A 23,649-nucleotide genomic window follows, 5' to 3' on the forward strand; every position below is an offset into this window, starting at 1 on the left:
GTTTTTTTTTGTGTTTTTTCTCTTTAGCTGTCCATACACTATACAGCTCCCAAGAAGGAGAGACTGCAAGAGAGTTAAGAAACAAAACATTATGCCCGTAAAAATCAGGCATGCATGAGCCCAGGCATCAATGAGGCATCTCAGCTATATCCATCCTTGACATGTGAATCTTCACGGGTAATCGGGATCGGCGATTAACTTTTAAAGTTTTAATGCAACCCGTGGGCTTGCTCCTCCCTTGAACCATAAAAATATGGTCGGGGGGATTGTTGCACCGAACGGAAGCTATTAATCAGGATCTCTACTGTCATTTCTTCGGGGGTACGGTCAATTCTTCAGGAAAATCTTTTTCGCAGTGTCCTTCCGCCCAGCATCAAGATGGCATCATTTGTTGCAGCCTTCGCCAATCCATTCAACTATATTGGTGGGGTGAACTTCAGCTCAGACAGAGACATTCCAGACCTGGCCGGAAAAGTTGTGCTGGTGACGGGCGGTATGTTAATTGACCGGACTTTGTGAAATGACACGAGAACTGACAAATTCCCAGGAAACGCTGGCCTTGGTAAGGAAAGCATTATTCAGCTGGCGAAACATAATCCAAGCAAAATATTTCTTGCCGCTCGTTCGGAATCCAAGGCCACGGAGGCAATCAAGTCAATCAAGTCATATATCTCGAACGATGTTGAGATTGTTTGGCTGCCTTTGGACTTGGTGTCCACCAAGTCGATTCGCAATGCGGGCGAGCAATTCAATGCCCAATCCCAACGTCTCGATATTCTAATTCTAAATGCGGGCGTCATGTCTCTTCCCTCGGGTGAAACAGAAATGGGTCATGAGATTCAACTTGGAACGAATCATACCGGACACTTCCTGCTCACCAAATTGTTACTGCCAACCCTGCTCAAAACGGCCGAGGAGCCCAATTCCGACGTCCGTGTTGTGTCACTCTCTTCTGTCGGGCACAATCTTGCTCCATCTTTCGATACTTTTCTAGACCAAGAAAAACTCAAAAATGTCAACACCAATGCTCGTTACGGTGCCTCGAAAGCCGCAAACATTCTTTTCGCTGCAGAACTTAGCCGCCGCTATCCATCCATAACCTCGGTATCTGTTCACCCTGGCATCATCTTGACAGATCTTTACGATCCCATCAGCCAGCGCTCATCTGCCATCGCGTTGGGCTCAAAAACAATGCGAATCTTTGGTTCTTCGATTCCTCAGGGCGCATGTAATCAGCTTTGGGCGGCTGCTGGTGCGAAGAAGCAAGACCTTGTCAATGGAGGATATTATGTCCCCATTGGTAATTTGAAACATCATAACAAGTATGCACAGAGCGAGGAAATGGGAAGACGGCTGTGGGAGTGGTCTGAGGCTGAAGCACAACGATGGGGCTTCTGAAGTGGTCTCTGAACTAAGGTGTTGATCTATATATTCTGCCAAATCATCATACAGGCAACTCACTGTGTATGTTATTTTAGGACTGCTGAGTAAAGTGAAACTCGATGGATAAGATTAGGTTCGACCCGTTTCTTCCAGGTTGTGTCCCGATAAGGCTAGATATGTTCAAGATGGAAACTGCAGCATTATTTTTGCTTCCATGCATCGAACTGCTGCGGAGTTTGGTGAAATGAATAGTCATATAATAATGAACTTACTTTGCAGGCTATTGTGGGATTGTCCTTATTGGATACGCAGGCCGCAACCTCAGGGACTAGGAGTCGTCAGCAAACCTGCCCTCCATTAGGAATGCAAAATCCTCCTACGGAGAGACTCGTCTCGTCTCCATCATCATTCCACTTGAAAGCTTCGGCCGGAGTGAGCTCTGTTCGTTACGTTCGATTAGGGGCCAAGCTAGATCATCTTTGTTATGACTCTGCAGTTTCACAAGATAACCAGAGTGTTACCCCCGTGCTACTCATGCAGGGGATGATAGTGTTTAAAACCGAATTAGAGTGGTATCATAAAGAATATCACTTGTTAAATCCACTCTGATATTCCTTTCCTGACATCGCATTCTTCACTTCGCCCCTCAAGTCGTGTAATAAAAGATACAGAAGAATCATGGGAAGCGCTAAACACTACATATTTATTAAACGCTGACACCGCTAGCTCCTATTTACTTCACGGGAAGACGAATATGGCGTTTCCTGTTCTAAAATTCAACGCACGTCGCGACTGTTGGATTTGCTGGTATAGGCAATACGATTCATTATCTAGGATATTTTCAAACATATAGATATTTACCCTTAGATGAGTAAGATAGCAGCGGAGATTTATCATCTTGTTTGTTATGACATTCCTCTGCTCCGCCTCCAATCCACTATCGTCACGCATCTAACGGCGTGACCTCGGAAGAGCTCCGGCTTGGGGTATGTAAACTCATCACTTCAGTGTCTTGTGTGTTGAGAGAGCCCTACGGGCTACATCATGCTAGAATTAATTTAATTCACCTAACTGCCACTGCGATCCCGAGAATATTCGGTACCGCGAGAGACAGAGATTAAAATATCTTGCTCTGCTCCCCACGATTCAGTAAATGATAAACTTAACAAGTACTATAAAGCCAATAGAGTGGTTTATACTTGAACAGGCAGTTTCAAAATGCCTTGGTCACTAATGATAGGTCTTGCTCAGGATATTCGAAAACTTAGATATACTTCTGGAACTGGATAGCTAGTCCGGCATGGGTCCTGATGACCATTTTGTCATCCTATTCTCGGGCGCCAACCATTTATTTGGCCTTCGATATGTTTGTTACTACAATTCTTCATGGAATCTGTTTTCTGACCCTTTCCAGCCATCCTTCATCATATCCAATGTTGTGGCACAGATCTCGAAGTACAATTAATTTCAACTCTCTGACTCTCTGTTTCAAAACGCCGATTCCAAAAGCGACTAAGAGGCTGTCCAGTGAACTGTTTGAACGGGTATTATGCCCTTACCGATTTGATCACCAGATCGATCCCAACTTAATTCTCCGCCTTTCGCGCACTGTGGAGTGCTTCATTTGTCCTCTTGGATATTCCCCTCTTCCAATCAGAAGCTCGCATTTTAATGTCTTGCTCTTTGATGCTGTGACAGCACCCAAGACTCGACGTTCGGAGAGATCGGGGATAAGACATTACAACGCCACGTGGGGTTATGAGCGCTGATTCGATGCGGGGTTAATGGCTTAGTCGGGTATTCTTACATGCAAAATTTGCCGTACAGAAGAAATGACCTTGTCGCGGATACCTGCATTTCCCAGAGCGGGAGTTGATTGTATAGTTCGGGAACCTAACTACCTGTTCATCGGCGACCTGTGCTAGATTTCATTTGGGAAGCAAGGCGTCCTTTCTTCAAGTTGTGGTGAAAACTTAGTCTGGGATACTCGCAACCAACAAGCATATTCACCGAGGCTAGATATAAGGGCTAAATGTATCAAGAAAATCTCTACCTGCAACTTTTTTGACATAAAAATCTACTTCTTTCTCCCCCACCCAGGAAGCTGAGGGAGTGATATGCATATCATGATCTTCTTACATCACTAGATATGTAACCAGTTCTTGTGCTCATTTTTGGAAGGAGCCTCTCTTCCGTGACTTAACAGGGCCATGTTTGTGAAGAATATACGAATCAGTCAGCCGAAAGAATTCGCTCTGCAGCTGCATCTGATCGGTCCCATGAGGCAGGCCAAGGCCACGATCTCCCACTTCACCAGTATCACTGGGTATTTTCTCACTACAAAGTGCCTATGCATCGTGCAGTGCTCTGGCACCCTTCATATAGCATAGATGGCTAAGCGAGTTGAATTTGATGTGAAGAGTGAGCAGATCTGTACTTTTGCGGGTTCCTTTATCAAAAGACACACTTGTGGGCCTAAATCAAATTGAATGGACTGAAATTTCTGGGCGCCCATCCCTTTTCTCTCGAGGAATTTCTCGTCCATTCATGGCCTAGACAACGAGCTCCTCGGAGTCTTCGAACTCATCTATGACTCCCTTCCTGAGCACTGTATGCGGCCTCCTCGGGTCCGTCAGATGAGTTCCCTTAGTCAAATGCCGAATAGGAACATAGTTAGTTAGTTAGTTAACTAGTTACGTTACTAAACCCTAGGATGATGACTAAATTTGTCAACTTATTAAAGACTTACTCGATACTTTGCGTATTTGGAATCTCCGGAATCGATACAGAGTCTACTCGGATATACCGAGTTTATCCTGCGGGGAAAACACTGGTTGACTAAACCTCGACACCTCGTACCATCAAGGCAGCCCGCATTCAGCCTTGTCCTCGTATCAAAGCCCGGTTGCAGCTATGATGTGGAAATGCCGTCAGACTCTGTAGATCTGTGACGATCATTAAAAGACCGGAAAACTCGTTGAAACACCAAACATCGACCTACTACTACAACTTGCACTACTTTTCTTGAACACATGACTGGCTTCTGTGATCACCAAGACAAAGGGCGAACACGAAAATCTGCAGATGCACTACGGTACAGAAGCAGCCCAAGTCAGGGCTGCTAGAGTTAAGGGCCGGACCACGAACCTCCGAGTCAGACCTAAATCAAAGTAAATCGCAAAGTCGATTATGTTATTGCGGACTTGCAAGTGGGCGGTGGGAGACACTACGGAATTACAAATTCTTCGTCAACTCTATGTTCTTCATACCTTCCGAGGTTTCCTCTCTTGGAAATTTTAGACTTTTGTGTCTTGGTTTTTGTTTTATTGGTGGAGCCCGCCTTGACGGCTTCGATGTTTCCTTCCGGACTCGCACTTCTAGCCATACCAGGAGATGTCACCGCGGAAATGTTATTCCTTGACTAATTCCTGTGAAGAATGAACGAAAAAGTACTATACTAGGTATAGCTTCACGCTCGGCACCTGTCAGGTCTGCAGATACGACATCATTGTGACCATACAATGTGTCTCTCAGTGGCATTCTGCTGTCCTCAGACCCCTACCGTTTACGATCATCACGGCCAAAACACCCAACGAACAAATAGAAGCAACCCAACAAAAACAAAAGCATAATTCTGGTACCTTATTCGTTGCATGCAACCTTTAGCCCGAGGCTAACGTCCCGAGGAACTGGCGCATGGTGTGATGGTTGAAGCACTAGTTTTCAGCCTAGACAAATTCGTTAATGCTTCTGCCGCCCCTGGTTGGCTCTCAGACCAAGACACAAAAGACTTTACTGAAAAGCATTGTGAAGGACAACGGAAAAAGCAGATGCATCCACTTGTAGAAACGACTTAGTACTTTGATGGCGAAAAATGGCCATTCAAACAGGGCCTCGGTCGCTCACGGGCTATGGCTTTGAGTGGTATTTTTTCTTTTTCGCTTGGTCCAAATTGATCCAGAATTGGCGAAAACAGCGATGAACATCAGAAAGAACGATATTCTTTCGCATCTCTGAACTACAACTCGGTGCTCTCTGCTATGGTCGGGTATCGGTGTTAAGAACATTATGCCCAAATCATGGAAATACAGCGACAGCGATCACTTGGTTGCCTGAGGGAAACCACCACATGTAGAAACGGAAACAATTCAGAGTGCGAAACCATCCAGAGTGCATATTGTACTCATAGGTATGAGGCATGATGAAACTTACTATCTCGTATCTCTGGCGGAGCAATTTACTTGAATAGTTCCCGTCTAGAGGGATCACACGCCGACTCCTACTTCCCACATGATTCATTATAGACTGCCAAAAGCAAGTCAGACTAACTTCCTGAGTTTATTATTCTGTATCACGGGGGATGATGTTTTGTCAGTGCGCCACTCCCCTGTTCTCGTTGTGCCACCGAACATACAGTCTGTACTCCGTAGAGTCAGCGCTAATTATCTACAAACCCCGATTAGAACCTGACGAATCCTTCGTTCTATCGGACATATATGGCGATGGGTATCTCTCAGAATTATTAATAGCATCTGCTCCGTACCAAGTCAATATTTCTATTAACGTAATCCACGGCCGAGCTGGCCACACGGTCGAGCTGGCCACCCCAAAACACCATACTAAATGTGAATTTTTACAACTTCATATGTCGACACTGGATGCTTAGCGTATGATCTTAGGATATCCTAGAGTTTGATATATCATATTAAATATCTTTATAAGGTCGACAAGTATATAAATGGGTGACAAGATGGGATTTATATCTGCATTGCTCGGTCGGAGAGTATTTTTTGGTAATGCTGGTAAATAATCATATACTGTATATCTTACTTAAGCTGTGCTATTTCTGACGCTGAAAATATTATCCATTTGAAAGTCGAGTAAAATCAACCTCTCGTTGTTGATATACAGTGACCTGAAAAATCGCATTTAGTATGGTGTTTTGGGGTGGCCAGCTCGACCGTGTGGCCAGCTCGGCCGTGGATTACGTTAACTTCTGCATCTTAGTCTTACTATTTTGACTAGTTTTATCGGCCATAATTCTTTCACGTATTAATTATCCAAGATCCTTCACGATAACTCAATACGAACTGAAAAAAGGAGGGAGGCCGCCTCCATAGCTATCACGAAGCTATTAATAAATGTTTGTATCAGTCGCTCCTACCACGGCGCAGAGCAGCGAACATCTCTGAATATTGGTGGGGCGGTCAATGTTGTAGCGTTGTTTTCGATTGTTATTGTTTCTGAGCAGATCAGGGTTCACCTGAAGCGGAAGGAAGCGACATTGATTGATTGATTATTATTGCACGAAGGAATAAACGAAGATAACTTTGGGTAACGGAAGAGACATAAAATCCGGACACAGACAGGGCGTCCAGGTAAGCAGCATCCCTCTCACTCCCAAGAATACCTAGTGGACATAGCCACAGAAACAAAATGAGTAAGGCGTGAAATCAAAAGAAAATATTCAAATTACGACTGTGCCACCTTCACGGCTAGCAATCATAACCCCGTACAGTTTACTAGCGAATAATGTTGATCAGGCGCCAACAGAGAGCTGCAATGGGCTGCCTGTCCATGAAGAAATGACGATCATCGTGGGCTTGTTGAATGTCATTAGACTGAAGGTGATCCAAGCTCCTGCAATCAGGCCGTCCGCTGACGAAAACCACGTGTTTCTTAGGCGCTGGTCTCGGTCACTTTATTACTGTACATATGTACAGTACATAGCAGATGGTGGCTTGAGCTGAGCTTACGCGGGGAGGCGGCGGAGTGGAAAGGGGCTGTTTTTCCCCCCTGGAGCTGCGTATCTTGGTTGGATGAGTATACATACGAGTGGATCAGAGCGGCTTTGTACGAAGTACATACCGAATACAGTATGGACAGTACCTGATACTGCGGCCCTTCAATGCCAAGAGAAAGTGAAATTGAGCGAAAATAAGGCCGCAACAACAAGAAGAAGCGCCGTCTTGGGACTTTACAGAGTTCGACTGGCGTTCTCTATCGGGGTTCACTGGGGTTCACTAGAGTTCTCCTCCCCATCAGAGCCATGGGAAGGACGAATTAGCTTTATTTATGCCAGGCATGATTTGCCGAATAAACGCCGGTATTTAATCTCTTTGTCGAAGTTTCTCGCGAACTTTGAGTTTCTTTTCGAGATAGGCGTTTCAAAGTTACGTACTTCGGCGAGTGATCAACTTCTGTTGACACCTTAACTTTGGGGGACAGTCTGCTTGTTATGTATGTGCAGAAACTCTAAGGAAAATATCCATCAAAAGCGGAGCGATACGAGTTGTAAGCCCCCCACAAGCGTGAAGAAAATCTGTCGGGCACGAGGGCGTCCAATGATTGGCATTAGAAATGGGATAATCGACTGCAGGGCAAGCTCTGTACCGGATATCATGGTGGGATCCCCCACTCTTTTGATTCGGATAAAGAGGTCAACAAGCTCTTTCACCTTTTTATGCTACGGCCGGAGTATTACTCCATAGGTGTGGACAGGCTCAGTCTTACTTTCTTCAGTACCCTTCGTAGGTAGAAGAAAATAGAATCGTTTTTCCGTCCGCGCAAAATTACCGGCTACGTATCGCCGGTTTTGTCTGATATCAGTACGGAGTACGGAGTGCTCCGTAAGACAGGGGACCAATAGACCCAGCTAACGGTAGATACATGGCTCCATACCTCCGTTAAGTCGAACTGCCGAGCATGGTCAACCATCCAGCCAGCAATCGTTCTCTAGCCACAGGACCCCGAGAGCCACACGAATTAATTTCGATAGGTTCACTCTCGGTTCTCCCAGCCTCGCGAACTTTCAGAAAATCGTAATGTTGGTCACCGGGCACTTTTGATTCGTCGCTTAACTTATCATTTTCTTAACATGGCTCGACCATTTATCCAGAGCTGCCTCTTAATTTTCCGATTCGTGAGTTGAGAGTCTTTTCGTGGTGTATCATAATCCACAGGACATTTTGGTTCCAGCCTTGTGTTCATTCTTCTCATCCTCCTCATCCTTCTATCTACCGAGCTAGATGTCTTACTTTCCAGTACTAAATTACGGTCCAAGACCAAAAAAAGGAAACGCTCAATTCGCAGGTGAACGATCAGCAGTAGCAGGTATCAAGTACTGAATGTAGTAGAGCTAACCGAGAAAAGATGGGTGTCTGCTATTATTGTCTCATTATTTGCATGGAGAGAATCCTTTGTTAGTCAAACCCCGCGACACTCTTCTTCAGGAAGTTGCAGTTCTGGGCGTCAGCCGCCAGCGGAGCTTATCAACCCAGCAGGTCCACCTGGAGAACCTCCAGGCGACCCAAGCAGCGCATTCTCTTTCCTTTGCTGTAACTAGTCTCTAATTCAAATCCTTCTCTTTACGGTGCTTATCTTACTCTCCATGATTCTATTTTCCCGCTATTGCCCCTAGCTTTCTTCCGCACCATTTCTAGAAAGACCATTGACGTCTGACAAGCACGATACTAATTTCTGAATCGGGCCGTGCAGGACTCGGCCATATGGCCGATTTGCGTTTCCCTCGTAGTCGCGTCCGTGCAGTATGGTAATATCCATACGGTATCGTTCCTCGCGGTAAACTATGGGCTCACTAAGACTGAACGGGGGAAAAGTGCGAAACCAAGATCCACCAAGCGGGTCCCAGTGACCACGTACTGAAGGATACGGGAGGGTTTTGATTTCTGCACAATCTCACATATTACTATGCGGCTGAAAACTATTGTCACCGTTCGGGCCCGAGAAGAGCCCAGGTTCAGCCCGTGCGTGGCAAAAAATCGTGTTGTATTCAATTTTGTGGTACGGAGTTCGTATATGTAATTAGTAATTAGCTTGCAATCTACAATTAACTATGTAGCAGGCAAGTCATGTCTAGATCGACTGCTAATCTTGAAGTGCACTTAGTGTAGCCGGAAGGGCAGGGATAAGGGGCGAAGGATGTGGTAGACTGCATTGGTTCAAGCCACCATAGGAGAATAACTAACTAACCAGCCATGATGTTTCTCCCACGGACGCCCATGGCCTGTGAAAATTGAGGCTTGGAGGGGGTTCTGGGCTTAGCCTCGATGGGCTCAGGCCAAAGCCTACGTTGTACTTTGTACCGCAGTGTACGAAGTAATTGCGCAATATATATTGCTGAGCCAGGGTTCGGATCCGAGCTGCAAGAACCATATCACACGGGAAGGAGAAAGTACAAAGTGTCTGGACCTTCTGGATCTCCACGAATGGAGATGCTGATAACCAACCTTAGCCTCTTGCCAGACACCGAGGCGAACACTGGCTAAAGTATTTGGCATGCCACATGTAAGTTACTACTCATCAAATGGAGCAGTTCGGGGAGTTGCTGTACTTGTTTAGATTTGGGAACTGGAACCTATACAGGGATGGAGTGGTCGTCCATGATCCTCTGGCCTGTGCCCCGCTGGTTACATCCTTGACCTTGATGATTTCATGATTGCGCTAGCTCTGGCAGTATCTGAAACCGCGGTCTTGCCGCGCTGCACTACTGCGCGATTTTGCCTCGATCGTCATGCTTGACTGTTGGATCCTGGATGCTCCTCTCTTTGTGCGGGGTGAGTATGAGAAGGGAGATGAAACCCCTACGTCACATTGCAAGACATTTATCATAACTGGTTATTTGAAAAATTTGTAGTACACAAGACCTGCACTCCATTCTTCTGTATATCGACTTCTACAGCGTTTAACCCTACTTTAGTGGCTCTACCAGGTTATTGTCCATGCCACCCCCTCTGCCTTCCCATCATGCAACTGAGCACAGCACAGCACATTAAAGGTGAGGCTAGTGTAGCTGCAGGGGGTCTGAACCAACACAATATAATGTGGATATGAAGACATCGAAGGACGAGTCGCGGACAGGAACGAGTCAGTGTGCGCAGGATCCTCCCGTTTCCAATCTGGTATGAAGCCATTTTTTCCCTAAATGGGGGGCCTTACAGAGTAGCACTGCTGCGTAGTTAAGCTTGCGATTGCTAGGATCCATGCTGGTCGAGACCGCCACGCCAACGCCAGGCAGCATAAGCCAGGCAAGATTAAATTGCGTGCTTTTGAAATGCTCGCGCTGTTGGAAATCTTGTTGGTACCAACTTGCAGACGGGCGGCTATCGCTAGACTAGCGGGGTGGCACAGGCGACCGGGGTTTTGGTGTATTGAATCGAAATTATCAGTAGTCCGTGCTAGGTACTGACTCGTCGTGGCGTTATGCCGATTTCAAGATTCCAAATTAACCCCTACTCTGGATCGAAGCCAGACTGGCCAAGGAGGAAGTGGTTCATCAAACATCGACCAAAAAAGAACGACGAACGAGGTCGCAGGACTGGAATCAAGGGGGGTTAGAAAAAGGATCGACATCGTAATCGGCATGTATCGATAGCGTTGAGCATTTTTCTTTTTGCCCTGCTCGAGCCTGCTTTCCTTCATCTGTCCTGTCACCTCCATCTTTCCATCATGGCCAGGATGTTCAGCCCATCACAGAAAAGCACGAGTAGAAGATTCGCTGATTGGTGGAGAGGCAAGCAATTTCTGGCCTCAGCTGCCACGTTCCACCCTGGTCACTCGGGGGGCGGGAGGCCCTTGCTTGATGGTTGGCCGTTGAGAGTGGCAGGATCGCAATGCAACATGCACGACATGACTCGTAACCGACCGCCAGAATGTGACGATAGGCAGACTATTTGATCCTTGACACGGGCAGGCTAACCCGCTTCGGGGTCCCTTCCACTGACCAGCGCCTGAATGGAGTCGGGTGCGATGGGTTTAGAAGTTTAGCGGCGGGGAGCTCGGGCGTTGTGCAGGGCTTCCCACATCGTACCCATGGAAAGAAGTGCTTAGTCGATCATGACGACCGCTTTTAGGAAGGAGACGTCCGCTTCGCATCGGCGAGGCCGCAGGGCGCTTGCTCACGTGATGAGACTGTACTGCGGCTACGCGACTAACGCCGTGTCTCGTTGCCTTGTGATTGGAGTGACGAATAGTCGAATAGATGAAAGGTGGAACCACTTCTCTTCCCCGAACAAAGAACCGAGCGGGGGCCGCCAGTCTGTGGTTTTTAGCCCCGGGGGCCATGTTGATCTGATCTGCACGGAGCCGGGAGGTCTCCCCTGCCCATCGAGGCTGCTACAACTACTGTGTGCATGAAGACGGGGGTGGACAAGGAGGAAAGGAACAAAGAAAAGACATGACCAACAGACAGCGCTAACGGAGGAACGATCTCCGGTGGACTCGCAGCAATAATACGAAGAGTATGAAGTACCTCGACAAGAAGATGAAGAAAAGGAATGATAGCAAAGACAAAAAAGAAAAGAAAAAATCAATCAATCAATCAATCAATCAATCATTATCCCTTTCGATCAGGGCAGCCTTGGTTGCTAGAGACTTGGCTTAGGGTTGGGAAGCTTGCGTACGTACAGTCCTTTCTTGCTCCATCACCTCGCTTACGATGTATCTTTGTATGTATTGTGTCCGATGAACTCATTTTTGCGGTTTTTCCATTCTTTTCTAGAACACGAGGCGCGGCGATTATCGAGCGTCAGCAAGGAGCTTGGAAGCTACGAGCTTGGACCTTCCAGCCTGAAGCATTGTATTATTGTACCGTATGTTACTGTCTTACTGGAGTTCGCTGCCCGTCATTGCATGTATGGTAAAGAATTGAAATGAGACGAGGGTGTGTGGGATCCATTTTTGTCTATCACGAACGGCCGAGTCGATCGGCCGATGGTACGCCGTTTACCTGAAGAAAATCGTCTGGGTAGGGCCAGAAAAGTGTACTATAATCTAAAGTGTAAGCAGTCTGTCATCGGGTAATATAGTATTTCTTATGCGAAAAAAATAATAATCCAAAACTAAAATGGTATTTAGCTCAAGCCAGAGGTCAGACCATCAACCGTTGCCCGCAATTAGACTGCAGATGACTGACGATCTGCCAGCCGCTGATCAAACTGCGTAAAGAAAAGCGAAATAAAAAAGAAAGGAGAAGGATGATGCCCGACATCACGCGGGACATTCATATTATTATTGTCGCCGTTGGTCAGCAACTACTGTAGGTTGAAGACCTGACAGCTAATCAAGTACCGAGTACTCCGTAAAGTATACACATGCGATCGTAAATTAGTGGTAGTCAAGCAATCGATTCATGGATATGCATCTCCATTCTACGGCATGAAATCAACAGGGCATTTCCGCAATGCCTGGCCGATCCAACGCGAGATCCGAGTCGAGTGGAGCACTCAATCCCCGATTTTTGACTCCGTCCATTTCTCTGATCTTCGGGGTATTATTATTTTTTTTTCTTATTTTCTTCAAGGGTGGTGTGGAGATGGGAGATGAGGGGGTGTAACTGAAAAGCAATTCGTCTGGATCACTAGCAGAAACAGACAGCTGAGTGGGATATTTGTGTCCTGCACGATGCCCGTGGCGGAAACCATGTTTTGGAATTTTTGACTGTGCTCCCGGGTGTTGCCGATGAGTTAGATGGAGACAGATTGATGCACACCTTCAGACCGTCAGCCATGTCGAGTACCCCCACTGGACACGGCCTTTTTTCTTCTTCCTCGTTTCCCCCAATGTGCATCATCCCCCGCGTCGGCGGATTTTGGGTGCCAGAATCCATCCTGCGCATTTTACAGTAAACCATGGTTCGCTCAAGCTTGGAGGTGAAGAGCATCCACTTACACCGTTCTGACAGGACAAGATACGAGCAACCCAGTGACTATCAAGTATTTGTCGACTATAATGGGTGGACTATGGACTAGCTATGGATTATCTGACTCGCTCACCATACCTCGATGCGACATCCGAGAATCGTTGATTCCCTGAATTGGTCTGATGGGACACGGAGATAGCCAACGAACGGTGGATGGAATGAATCATGCGAACCGGATTTTCGAGGCAATTCGTCCGGCAAAGATTGTCATGTCGTCAGTTGGTCACATCATTCCCTAGAAGGATGTCCTTTCTCCGTCCACCATACGTTGAAGATGTTCAACAGTGAAGAAAATAATAATAATACAAAAAAAGCAGATGCGTTGGCAGACGCAAAGTCCCCACCATCTGCATCTGAGGCCAAATTGAGCCCGCATTAGCTCTGGTCTCCCATTCGTTCCCCGTGTCCCAGGGCCACGGCAGGCGTCGCAACAGCTGACGGTTTGTAGTCCAATAGACGCGGCGCGTTTGAGTTGGTTTTTTAACTTTTTTGGCGGCATGGCTTTTTTATTTCTCCTTTCTTCTACCAAATGGTGCACAACTCGATTGAAGAATGATGACTGAATAAAAAGCCGAGTAAAAGGGTATTCAAATAGGACCCTCCCGAGATCCGGATGAATTCCCGGCGGGGCCTTTTCCTTTCCTTTCTAACGTCGGGGGTCAGAGCGTCTTCCCCCAACGTCCACTCGCACATCAACCATGGATTTACGACGGTTAATGATGAGGTGCTTCCTCGGAGGCTCACATGAAGACCGGCGTCTATCCACTATCCTAGTTCTCCCCCTAGTCCCTATATCCCTAGTCGCCGAGCGGGGGGTAGTAATACTTAGTACTTTCGCAGCATGTTGAAAGTGGGTGAATTGAAACATCGATCTAAAACAGAAAATGCACGCGAGTCCATGGCTCTAATCTCTGCATGATTATCTTCCAAGGCCCATGCTGGGATTGGCTCGCATGGCCCCCTGCCCAATATGATCCCTGCCACATCGCTGCTCGACTCCATCGCCAGTGTTTGAGGAGGCTGGCCTATCAGCCAGGGGCGATGAGCGGATGGAGGGGGAAATCGATTGCGCAACAACGCCTTTCCTGCGTTGCTCGTTGCTTTTTGTATTTCGTATTTTGCGTTTTCTTTTGGCAAATGTATGTACTCACGTACTTTGCGTTAATGTACATGCATTGCTCTTATGGTGACCTTGCACCAAAAGAGAGTTACTTTTTTTTGAGCTCATGTTGAGCAGTCTGACAGATAGCTAATATGCACGTAGCTAAGACGTATAATACTGTACATCATCTCGGTAAGCAGCATTACCGCAGTACGGCCGTAGAACCCCATCCCCATCGATTCTTGATCCATCAATACTTCGTACAGTACGGAGTACTGTACACCACAGGCGCGTCCCCACAATTTGTCATTTGTCATCGATAATTCGAGAATTTGAGAACCCGCACTATGAATGTAAAAGGCTAAAGGCTGGTAACGCGCCTGTAATTTTTGTAGACCTGCATCGGTGTGGATTCCCCTACGTGCGCTCATCATTGCCCAGCTTCGTATTTGACCGAAACATGTATGAAAAAAGATGCCTTGAAAAATAAAATAAATAAAAATAAATAAATCTCAAATAACAAAGAGGGATCGACCTTGTCGAATGATGGCCTCATCATGATTCATGGCAATGGAAAGAAGCTGTTCCAGCAACGCGCTGCGGTCGAAATTGCCGCGCTCCTTTTAGACAAAGAGAGAGCCTTACTAGCCCCCAAAAAATGAACCCATCGAAAGGGTAAAGAACGTCAAATAATCAGAACCTAAATCGTCTGCGTAAAATAATATCTCGTCGGCAACCGAATATCACCGACGAGGGACCACCTAGAAATTATACCCGATCCAGAGAAAAGACTCGCTCTCTGAATGGAGAGTATACTTTTTTGTTCCTTTGGCACGGCAAAGACCGAGTGGAACGCCCTGGACGGGTCGCCACCAATTCCATGACCTCCCCTTCTTCACGGAATTTCAAGATATCAATTTCAACAGTGGCGATATAGTTTCAACCACGACTTAGACAAGAGCCCAGGTTTACATAGTCTACAGTGCACAAGTTCAATTCTACAAAACAAAAAAAAATAACAATAATAATCCTAATCATAATCATATAATCATAGTACCAGAACCACTGGACACGGAACTCCTAGTCGGGTTCACCGGTCTCTTACCCTTCTTTTACCTCTCTGGGGGTGGATCCAAACGCTCGAATTGCCCTTCAAGGCACATCCACTCGCTGGCTACTACTTGCTGCTGGTGAATCTGGTTAATGCTTGCCCCCCCCCCCCCCCCCTCTCTCGTTGAGGGGGATCCCCCCCCCCACACATACTGTACCCATTACCAATATCCATAGTTACCCTCCCTCGCCCCTGTTAGCCCCGAGCAGGATGGTGTGTATCCGCGGTACAACGAATATAACAGGGGGCCAAAAGACAGGCCAGCCTGACCCGGACAATTGGTAGAGTGCACCCAACAGCGCTGTTAGCTTGGGACTATTTTCGATTTTCTGATTTATTGCTCGAATTTATTCACATTTATTCGGATGGCTATTCTCTTTTTCCTCATTAAAGCCCGTGTCTCCAGGTGATCGACCACAAGTAGAATTCTTTCGATCGACAAACCTTGCTTCCCTTTCTTGCTTTCTTACTTCCGACCCTAGAGGTTAGATCTTTATACTTCCCTTTCCCTCCACCTGTCAACCTGTCACATCGGCAGTTTCCAGTCTTCATCCTGGAATCTTTATCGACATTCTTCAATCTCACCCTAATATACAACAGTCGACCCGCTCATCAGCATACTCTATAATTCATTTCAGACGGCGATAATACGTACCAGCATCCCTATATGCATATCGTTCGATCTCTTTTCCTTGGTTCGCTCAACTGCATATCTCGGAAGAACAAGATCAACGATAGTACGGCAATTGTTCCGTTCCAGAACACTCGCGAAGAGTCATAGCTGTCAAGAAGAACAAAAATAAGGACAAGGACCAGAGTATTAATCACATCACATTGTCGACCTCGAAAAGATCATCCCTTTACTCTCTCAGTCATATTTTGATCCTGTGCTCATCCAAGCAAAAGGGAAGGGAACGAGAAAGCAGGACGCTCCCCATAAGGAAAAAGCACATATCACCACGCAACATTCACCATCACAACCACTACCACCATGGAGACCCGCACGGAAACATACACACGCCACCAACTACCCTCGGCACGGCAAGGCCGCATGAAGATTGACTCGTTGCTGAACCCTTCTGCTGATGGCGGGCCAGACGAACACAGCAGCACGACGGGGTCGCCATACAGCCAGCACGCGACGATGTCATCCTCGTCGCACGGCAACGGCTACGCACATTCACCGGGCTACCCACCATCCCCAAATCAGTACTGGCACGGACGATATCAGGGCTACCACGACACCAGCCCGGGCGCAGCATCCACCGCAACGACGCACGTCAGCAGCGGCAGCGGTAGTGGTAGTGGTAGCTCGCAGCATTATCACCAGAGTCAACATCACCCGAGTCAGCATTCAGCCAGCGGACATGGCCAGCACCACCATCACCACATGTTCCTGTCCTACCGACCCACGAACAGGTCAACCCACTCATCGCCGGACCCGTACCACCCACGTGAGAGGTACGACTCCGTCTCTTCCAGCTCCAGCAACAACGGCGACCGGCGGCGGCCGCCACGACCCAAGTACGAAGAAGAAGAGATGTACTTTATTTGGTACCACCGCGTCGACCTGTGTCAGGAGTGGAAGGAAGTTCGCGAGAGTTTCAACCGTCAATTCCCCAGTCGGCAGCGGCGCGGGTTCCAGGGTATCCAGTGCAAGTTCTACCGGTTCATCAAGGAGAAGAAGTGCCCGACGCTACGGGAGCAACGGCGTATGCGCGATGGCGAGTTCCTTCGTGAGGGGGCTTCGATGGGGGCCGAGTCTGGGGCTCCACGGTTTGGTGTGAGGGAATGGGCTGATGTGTGGTATCCGTGGATGCGCGAGGAGAAGGAGATGAACCAGACTCAGTCGCGCATGTCAACGTGATGTTCGTGGAACGAGTCATGACTCTACTTTCTTATGTTTTGTGATTTCGATCCTGTTTATTATCGAGGGGATGACGAGAGAACTGGAGGTTATTTGTCATTTTCTGCGCCTTTTCGTTCCAAGATACCTTGGTGGGAGTTTTGATGCTTTTGATTTTCAGCTATCTTCGATTTACAGTGGGAACATTCGTTTTGCTTGTTTGTTTTTTTTTTTCTCAGGGCAGCTTGGGCTTAGGAGGTCATCGTCTGTTATTGTTTTGGGATCATTCTGTCTCCCTTGGAACTCGTCAACGTTGGGAGGAACTTTTGCAGGCATTTCATTCGCGTTTTGTGCCATTCTACTTCATGTCTTTCTACTATATACCTTCCACTATCTACGACTATACTCAAACTCCTCAATTTCACGAATCCAAGAGTGACCAACTCGTTCGTCAGAAACATCCCGCTGCTGCATTGCGTAGTATCTCCCACCTCGGAAATTAATCTACGTTCTCACCAACTCAACAATCCCCCCTCCCAACTAGTCAACCCCCAGTCATGAAATGTCTGAGCAATGAAGTCTCGGTCCGCCTTGCTCGCCTTGCCACCGAAGCACCCGACCAACCAATACAAAACAGTTCCGACGCCGACCCACATTGCCCGGACCTCCACAACCCTCGAAAATCATACGTTGCAGCCATGGGGTTATGAAGCCAGCAAGCCCTGTCCTGTCATCTTAGAGCACCTAATCATGCAGGCCAACGCAAGAGGATAAATGGAAATTAAAAAAAAAAACAAGACAATCAGTCCCCTCCTCGAACGGGTAAGTAGCAATTCGCAGATCCTGCAGCGAACCTACCACGTTCCCCTCGAAGGATCCAATTTTTGGCTACTCGAGTCATGTCACGTTTTAGCCCTAGGCTGTGTATGTACGGAGTACGGAGTACAAAGCCCGGTAATATTTAGCCCCGTTGACTGCGACATGATAATCCTTCAAGGGGGTCCTCACAGCCCTCTGCCACGTCTGAGGGGTGAAAAGTAACTCCAAACGGGGTAAATGGAGGGACAGAGCCGCCCGCGCGTGTCATACATTCATGGGTTCGCATTGTATCAGAATAGCCCCTTTTCTTCTATTTCCGACCTCCGGGGGCGGGGAGTGTCGTAGTCACTTTCTTGGGGCGGGTTCGTTGACCCTGAGACTGGGGACGAGGGACAGGGGGTGTATTATAATTATCGTTATTGGTGTACACTGAGCGACACCTTATACCGTAGACTGATCAACATTATGGTGGTATATCCCGGCGCCAGCTACTGAGTGCAGTATGTACCACAGGTTTGTAGCCGTTTGCGTCGAAGCATCTTGGAAGATTACGGAAACCCTGCACCTGACAGAACTTCACGGCTCACATCCGAGGAACAGCTCAGTCTTGAAATAGAAGATGACGATTCCTAGTGGGGGGCAGCGATCGACGATCGTGCTCCCTGAGGATCCAACCCCGGTGGGCTTAGCGAGTTCCCCGAGCTAAAAGAGGGAGAAGTTTTAATTGACGATGATCCCCGAGGTTCGCAATTTTTACCAGAACAGACGGAAGATCCTGGAATCAAGATTACAGGTGCAGTGAACTTGATGGATGGTAAAAGGGGGTGTCTACAATATTACCGGTATACTTGGAAACTGACAACTACAGAGCCGCAAGGCAGAACTCACGCCAAAGTGTAGAGCTACCCTAGCGTCGAAAGTTATCGGTCAGCCTCGTGCAGTGCTAGTCTCGCGCATGTACTCCGTAGTCCGTACTGCAATAGAGCTTCCCTCTATGCAGAATAAATTGATTAAGCGAAATATTACTCGCATCTGAGCGTGCACTGCTCCGTACAGGCCACCAAGTACATAAATCGTCAAATCCATGCCGTCATGTCAGGCCTGGGTGCAGATTGATCCTCGATCCAATCATCCCCATCCAAGTCAGGTCTCAGCCTCACTGAGCGCAACTAAGTTACAGTACATACTAACAGATGCTAGCGGGGGCGCGGCCAGACGCGAAAGTACGTCGACAGTGGCCAAGCTCGACAGACTTATCACTAGCCCAAGACTAGGACGGGTATAGGGTAAATCAAGAGTCTGGCCAGAATACTGTAAAGGTTACGGTGTAATTCAATTGCCGTAATTCTCGGGGACTCGGTACGGTTCGTTCGTTTAGCTTGTTAGCCCGTGAGCCCGTTAGCTCGTGGGAGGACCTGGCTCGTGCGTTGGGGGCTGTTACGGCATTGCTGTATTTTCCTAATTAGGACGGTGGCCGGGTTTATTGAACGACAACCACTAGTTACCAGTGAACTAATTGAGAGGTACGGAGTACCGAACGGAGGACGCGGAGCCGCGGACCACGGAATATATACTCCGTACGGAGAAACTGTATATTGCTTAGCGACTATCCAAGCAAACTGTACGGAGTACAAATTAGCCAATTAAGTCGCCTGTAATTCAATATCTCGTCTATACGGAGACAATCACCGCGACTCCATCTTCAGTACTTTAATCAAGTGTTCGGCTGTTCAGGAATGTGGAGACGCGATTACGAATACACACCTGGTGGAGCTCAAGCTACCTACTGTAAGTACGATGTGCCAATGCGATGCGTGTCCCTTCGCAAGTTAGCTCTCATGGCCAGTCAAGAATTCATCTGCTTTTCGAGTGCCACAACGCAGCCAACCCTAGGTTCATGTAACGAGAGGACAGGCATTCAGTCTCGAACAGGCATCGCTGCTCCAATAGTTAACTAGGCACAGCTATGTGTATGCTTGTGTCTGTGTACGGGCCTTAAGCCAGACATACATGAGCGGTTATGAGGGGACTTCAATAGCGGAAATAATTGAACCCTTTACGCTTAAGGGCTAATGCAGACAACGTTGGTGGGCAATATCAAAGACTCGTCTGCCTGTCCTATCCTATCCATCCATCAACCTATGAAGCAGCATAATCCGACCATGCATCCCATCACGCCTTTGGCGCCACAAGCCCCCGAAATTCTCGTCACCCCGCCGAAGCCTGAATGCCAAGATGAACCGACAATGCAAAAACAGTAAAAACACCAAAGTTGACAAAACACTGAGATATGAGCTTTCGAACCTTCATCAACCCACTGCTCAACTCAAACACTGCGGATTGCGGAAGCGTTCATGGTGTTCATCGTGATCGTGCTAGTTTACCCGATGCCATGGCGGGCGGGACATACGGAATAAGATCCGAACAAATCATATTCATGACAAGCAGCCTTCTTAGCGCCGCTCTTGCTAGCTTCGTGGCTAGTACTGATGAGGGTTCGAGGATTGGATCGTGGATTTCCATGACTCGATGTGTGGGCAGATGAGTGACGGAGGGGATTCCGCGGTATACTGGACAGTAGATCAACGAATGAGATGAAGGGGAGGACCGCATTGAACTATGATCACCTGTTTAGCTAGTATGCAGCTGTATGGCACTGTGTGATGGACATGACTCGTTAGGACTTGGTGACATGAAGTGCATAAGTCCCTCGAGGTAACAAAGAGGACATCGTTGCAGATATCCGTACTTTTGCAGTCAGATTACTGTTCAAAGTGAGCTACGACGAAACCTCATTTCCCGGAATATCTTCATTGTTTCAGATCGTTTCCTAGTGAAACGATCTCTACCTCTCTCTCAGTGTTCACTATGCGCATCTTTATTTTCCCCTGTTCAAATCCTCCACGAAAGAGCGCATAGAAAAAGCATCTATCGCAATGATAGATCCCCGAAGCCCACGAAAGGACCATCGACCCCTTTATGATCATCAAGGCTTATGTCCAGCTCTCGATCTTGACCATGTTGAATTATCGGGGTTGGTCGGGCATGAGGAAATATCTGCGATCAGACGGCGGCGGCGGCAGCAGCAAGCGGTTGGGAACGTTGTTCCCGTGGAACGAAGTGGCGACCTTGCAACTGTTGATACAAATCAAATGGGTTAGCACACACTCAAATCCCAAATTATCGCGACGAATTGAATGTTAACTCACGGGTCAGCCACGAAAGCGACGGTGTAACCCGCCCATCCCTCGTTCTCCTCCAGCTTCTGCTTGAAGGTCCATCCGTCGACGATGCCGCAGAAGAAGAAGTAGGCGAAGTCAGCCTGAACAGAACGATTAGTAACTGTTGTCTCACTCGTCAATCAATGTGAACAATACATACCTTGGTCTTCTCGGGGCTGATGTCGTAGTGGTCGACATCGTACTCCATGGCCCGGGTAGTCAGCTCAAGGCTCTTCTCGGCGTTGAGCATTCCGTTAACGCGGACCAGGCGGGAGCCACCAGCAGCAATCTTGACCTGCAGAGCGGGAGAGATGTCCTCACCACGGGGGGCCTTCTCGACTTTGATGACCACCTTGTCGTCGGGGTTGCCAGGGTTGGAGAGAGTGATACCAGTGCCGTGAGCCTCCAGGTAAGCATTGCAGGTTGCCTCATCGCAGAACTGCACAGTGATCTCCGCCATGTTGGAACGGAACACGCAGTCGACAGCATCACCATAGATCAAACCAAAAGCGTCAGAGATGCTCATCCAGTCGGGGACATCCTTGAACAGCAGGACACGGGCAGGCAGTTCACGGGCCTTAACAGGAGCGGGGGCCTCAACAGTCTCAGTCACCGGGTCATCGTGCTTCATGCCGTTGAAACCGCCCTTGGCCATCCAAGCGCGGTGAGATTCCATGAACTCCTCGATAGTAGCCAAGCCACGGCCCGGAATGCCAGTGGTCTGCGAGGCAGGAACGAACGACTCGGCCTCAGGGTTGACCATGGAGGGACTGTTGGGAGCGAGGGCGTTCATGATGGCCCAGTAGTGGATCTTTCATTCATCAAATCTGGTCAGTCATATTTCTTTTATTAAAAATAGGAATCAGACAATGGAGGAAAACCAGAGTCAAGTATATACAAGGCATGATGACATGGAACAGTCTTCTAGAGACTGAGCATGTCTGCCCACAGATCGAATGGCAGCCCCCGCGAGAACAACTTGGAACCAAAAAAGAATGGGAGGCAAATACATACAGTTGCGATGAAAGGAAGACAGGCCTTGACATCAGCACGGTTGACCAAATCCATGTAGTGCAGCAGCTGCAAAGGTTTCGTATATGGTCAGCACGGTTCTGTCTTTGCGGTACTTATCCGCGGTGGATACCACCACCACCACCAAGAGAGCGAATCTATCAATGACACGCGGGCCCTCTGAGATTCACTCCAAGGCAGGGTAATGGCAGTCCCACGTTGGAAGCACGTTAGAAGGAGGGTGTTTACATACCTGGGGCTTCGGGAAACGGCCACCAAAGTTACCAGCCAGGGGACCAACAAAGTTACCAGGAGCGAACATGTTGGCCTTCAGAGGGTGCATCTCATGCGGCTTCAGGAAGCGGAACGATCCACCATAGAGGCCATGCAGACCGAGCGGGCGGTTAGCCTGCTTTTCCTCATGGAGGAACCGCAGGATCACGTTGCCAGTGAGCAGGATACCCATTTTGGATGATGGGCGTGCGATTGAGGGTGAGTATTTGATGGAACGATGCAGAAAAGGATGCAGAAGGATGATTCTGATGCAGGGAATGCTAGAAAGCGCCTTCGCGTGAGAGGGTGCGAGAAGGAGGAGGAGGAGGAGGGGACAGCAAGGGAAGAAAAACCGGTGATGGGAATTGGGCTGTTTGAAAAGGCAAACGCGATTAGTCGTCGTTATTATTGATTAGTCGTTAATGATGTCGTCGTCGCCGACGACGACGCCGACGATGGAATAGCAAGGAAACCGACGACTAAGCGCGTGGTCAATTGTATAGCATCACCAATTACCATTGCCTCTTGACGGTTACTGCGGTGCCTCAGTGTGACTTGCATCTTTCGAGCATGTAGGTTACCGCTAATGTTCAGCCTGGATGGAGCCAGTATAGAACTTGCAAGATTGATTACGGAGAGGGATTTGTATGCATATCAACATTTGTGGAAATATTCAATGATGGAAGCAAGGCCGTTGAGTACGGGCAGCTCGGTCTCTGCGGTTAGATGGCGCTGCGTTCTATCAATGATGACAGAACGTATTGTATTTGAATGGCAAGACTATCTTATGGATCGAATGTTCTGGTAGAGAGCAATTAGGGAGAAGGAAGAAACATAGTTTACCAGAGTTGTGGATGGATGCCCATCAGCATGTTTTAGGACCCCATCAAGTCAGCTATTAGATTCCCAAGAGCAAACGAGATAGCCAGAGTCAAGAGAAGAGACGTTGGATGACGTTGCGCTCAGCGATCTCTTGGAGAGGTTGGCTGAATTGATAGTATTCTGGGGGATGTAAATGCCCGTTGTGGTCGAAGAGGAATGGTGATTTCCAAGGTCTGCATTATGCATGGACCTAATAGGCTGTATGTGGATTGGAAACTATGGTCGAGGATGACCAACATGTGTATATCAGACCCGCAACAATTCTTGGCCATTGAAGGTCGT

General features: G+C 47.9%; 4 protein-coding genes across 4 annotated transcripts; 2 read left to right on the plus strand and 2 right to left on the minus strand.

Moving 5' to 3' along the window:
* Positions 1-378: 378 nt before the first annotated feature.
* Positions 379-1,398, plus strand: N7458_004764 (uncharacterized protein; the record flags this gene model as incomplete). The annotated part of the gene is made up of 2 exons (XM_056908146.1): positions 379-493; positions 548-1,398. 2 exons carry the CDS (start codon positions 379-381, stop codon positions 1,396-1,398), a joined length of 966 nt encoding a protein of 321 aa, XP_056766764.1.
* A 14,908-nt stretch (positions 1,399-16,306) lies between these two features.
* On the plus strand, positions 16,307-17,182 carry N7458_004765 (uncharacterized protein; the record flags this gene model as incomplete). The annotated part of the gene is made up of 1 exon (XM_056908147.1): positions 16,307-17,182. The coding sequence occupies one exon, from the start codon at positions 16,307-16,309 to the stop codon at positions 17,180-17,182; it is 876 nt and encodes a 291-aa protein (XP_056766765.1).
* Positions 17,183-21,006: 3,824 nt separating this feature from the next.
* Positions 21,007-21,994, minus strand: N7458_004766 (uncharacterized protein; the record flags this gene model as incomplete). Its single annotated transcript, XM_056908148.1, has 3 exons — positions 21,007-21,115; positions 21,190-21,302; positions 21,362-21,994. The coding sequence occupies 3 exons, from the start codon at positions 21,992-21,994 to the stop codon at positions 21,007-21,009; spliced, it is 855 nt and encodes a 284-aa protein (XP_056766766.1).
* Positions 21,995-22,125: 131 nt separating this feature from the next.
* N7458_004767 (uncharacterized protein) lies at positions 22,126-22,678 on the minus strand (the record flags this gene model as incomplete). The annotated part of the gene is made up of 2 exons (XM_056908149.1): positions 22,126-22,281; positions 22,466-22,678. 2 exons carry the CDS (start codon positions 22,676-22,678, stop codon positions 22,126-22,128), a joined length of 369 nt encoding a protein of 122 aa, XP_056766767.1.
* Positions 22,679-23,649: the final 971 nt, after the last annotated feature.

This window comes from Penicillium daleae (assembly GCF_028827525.1).
Source record: "Penicillium daleae strain IBT 16125 chromosome Unknown utg000005l_segment0_segment0, whole genome shotgun sequence".
Taxonomy (NCBI): domain Eukaryota; kingdom Fungi; phylum Ascomycota; class Eurotiomycetes; order Eurotiales; family Aspergillaceae; genus Penicillium; species Penicillium daleae.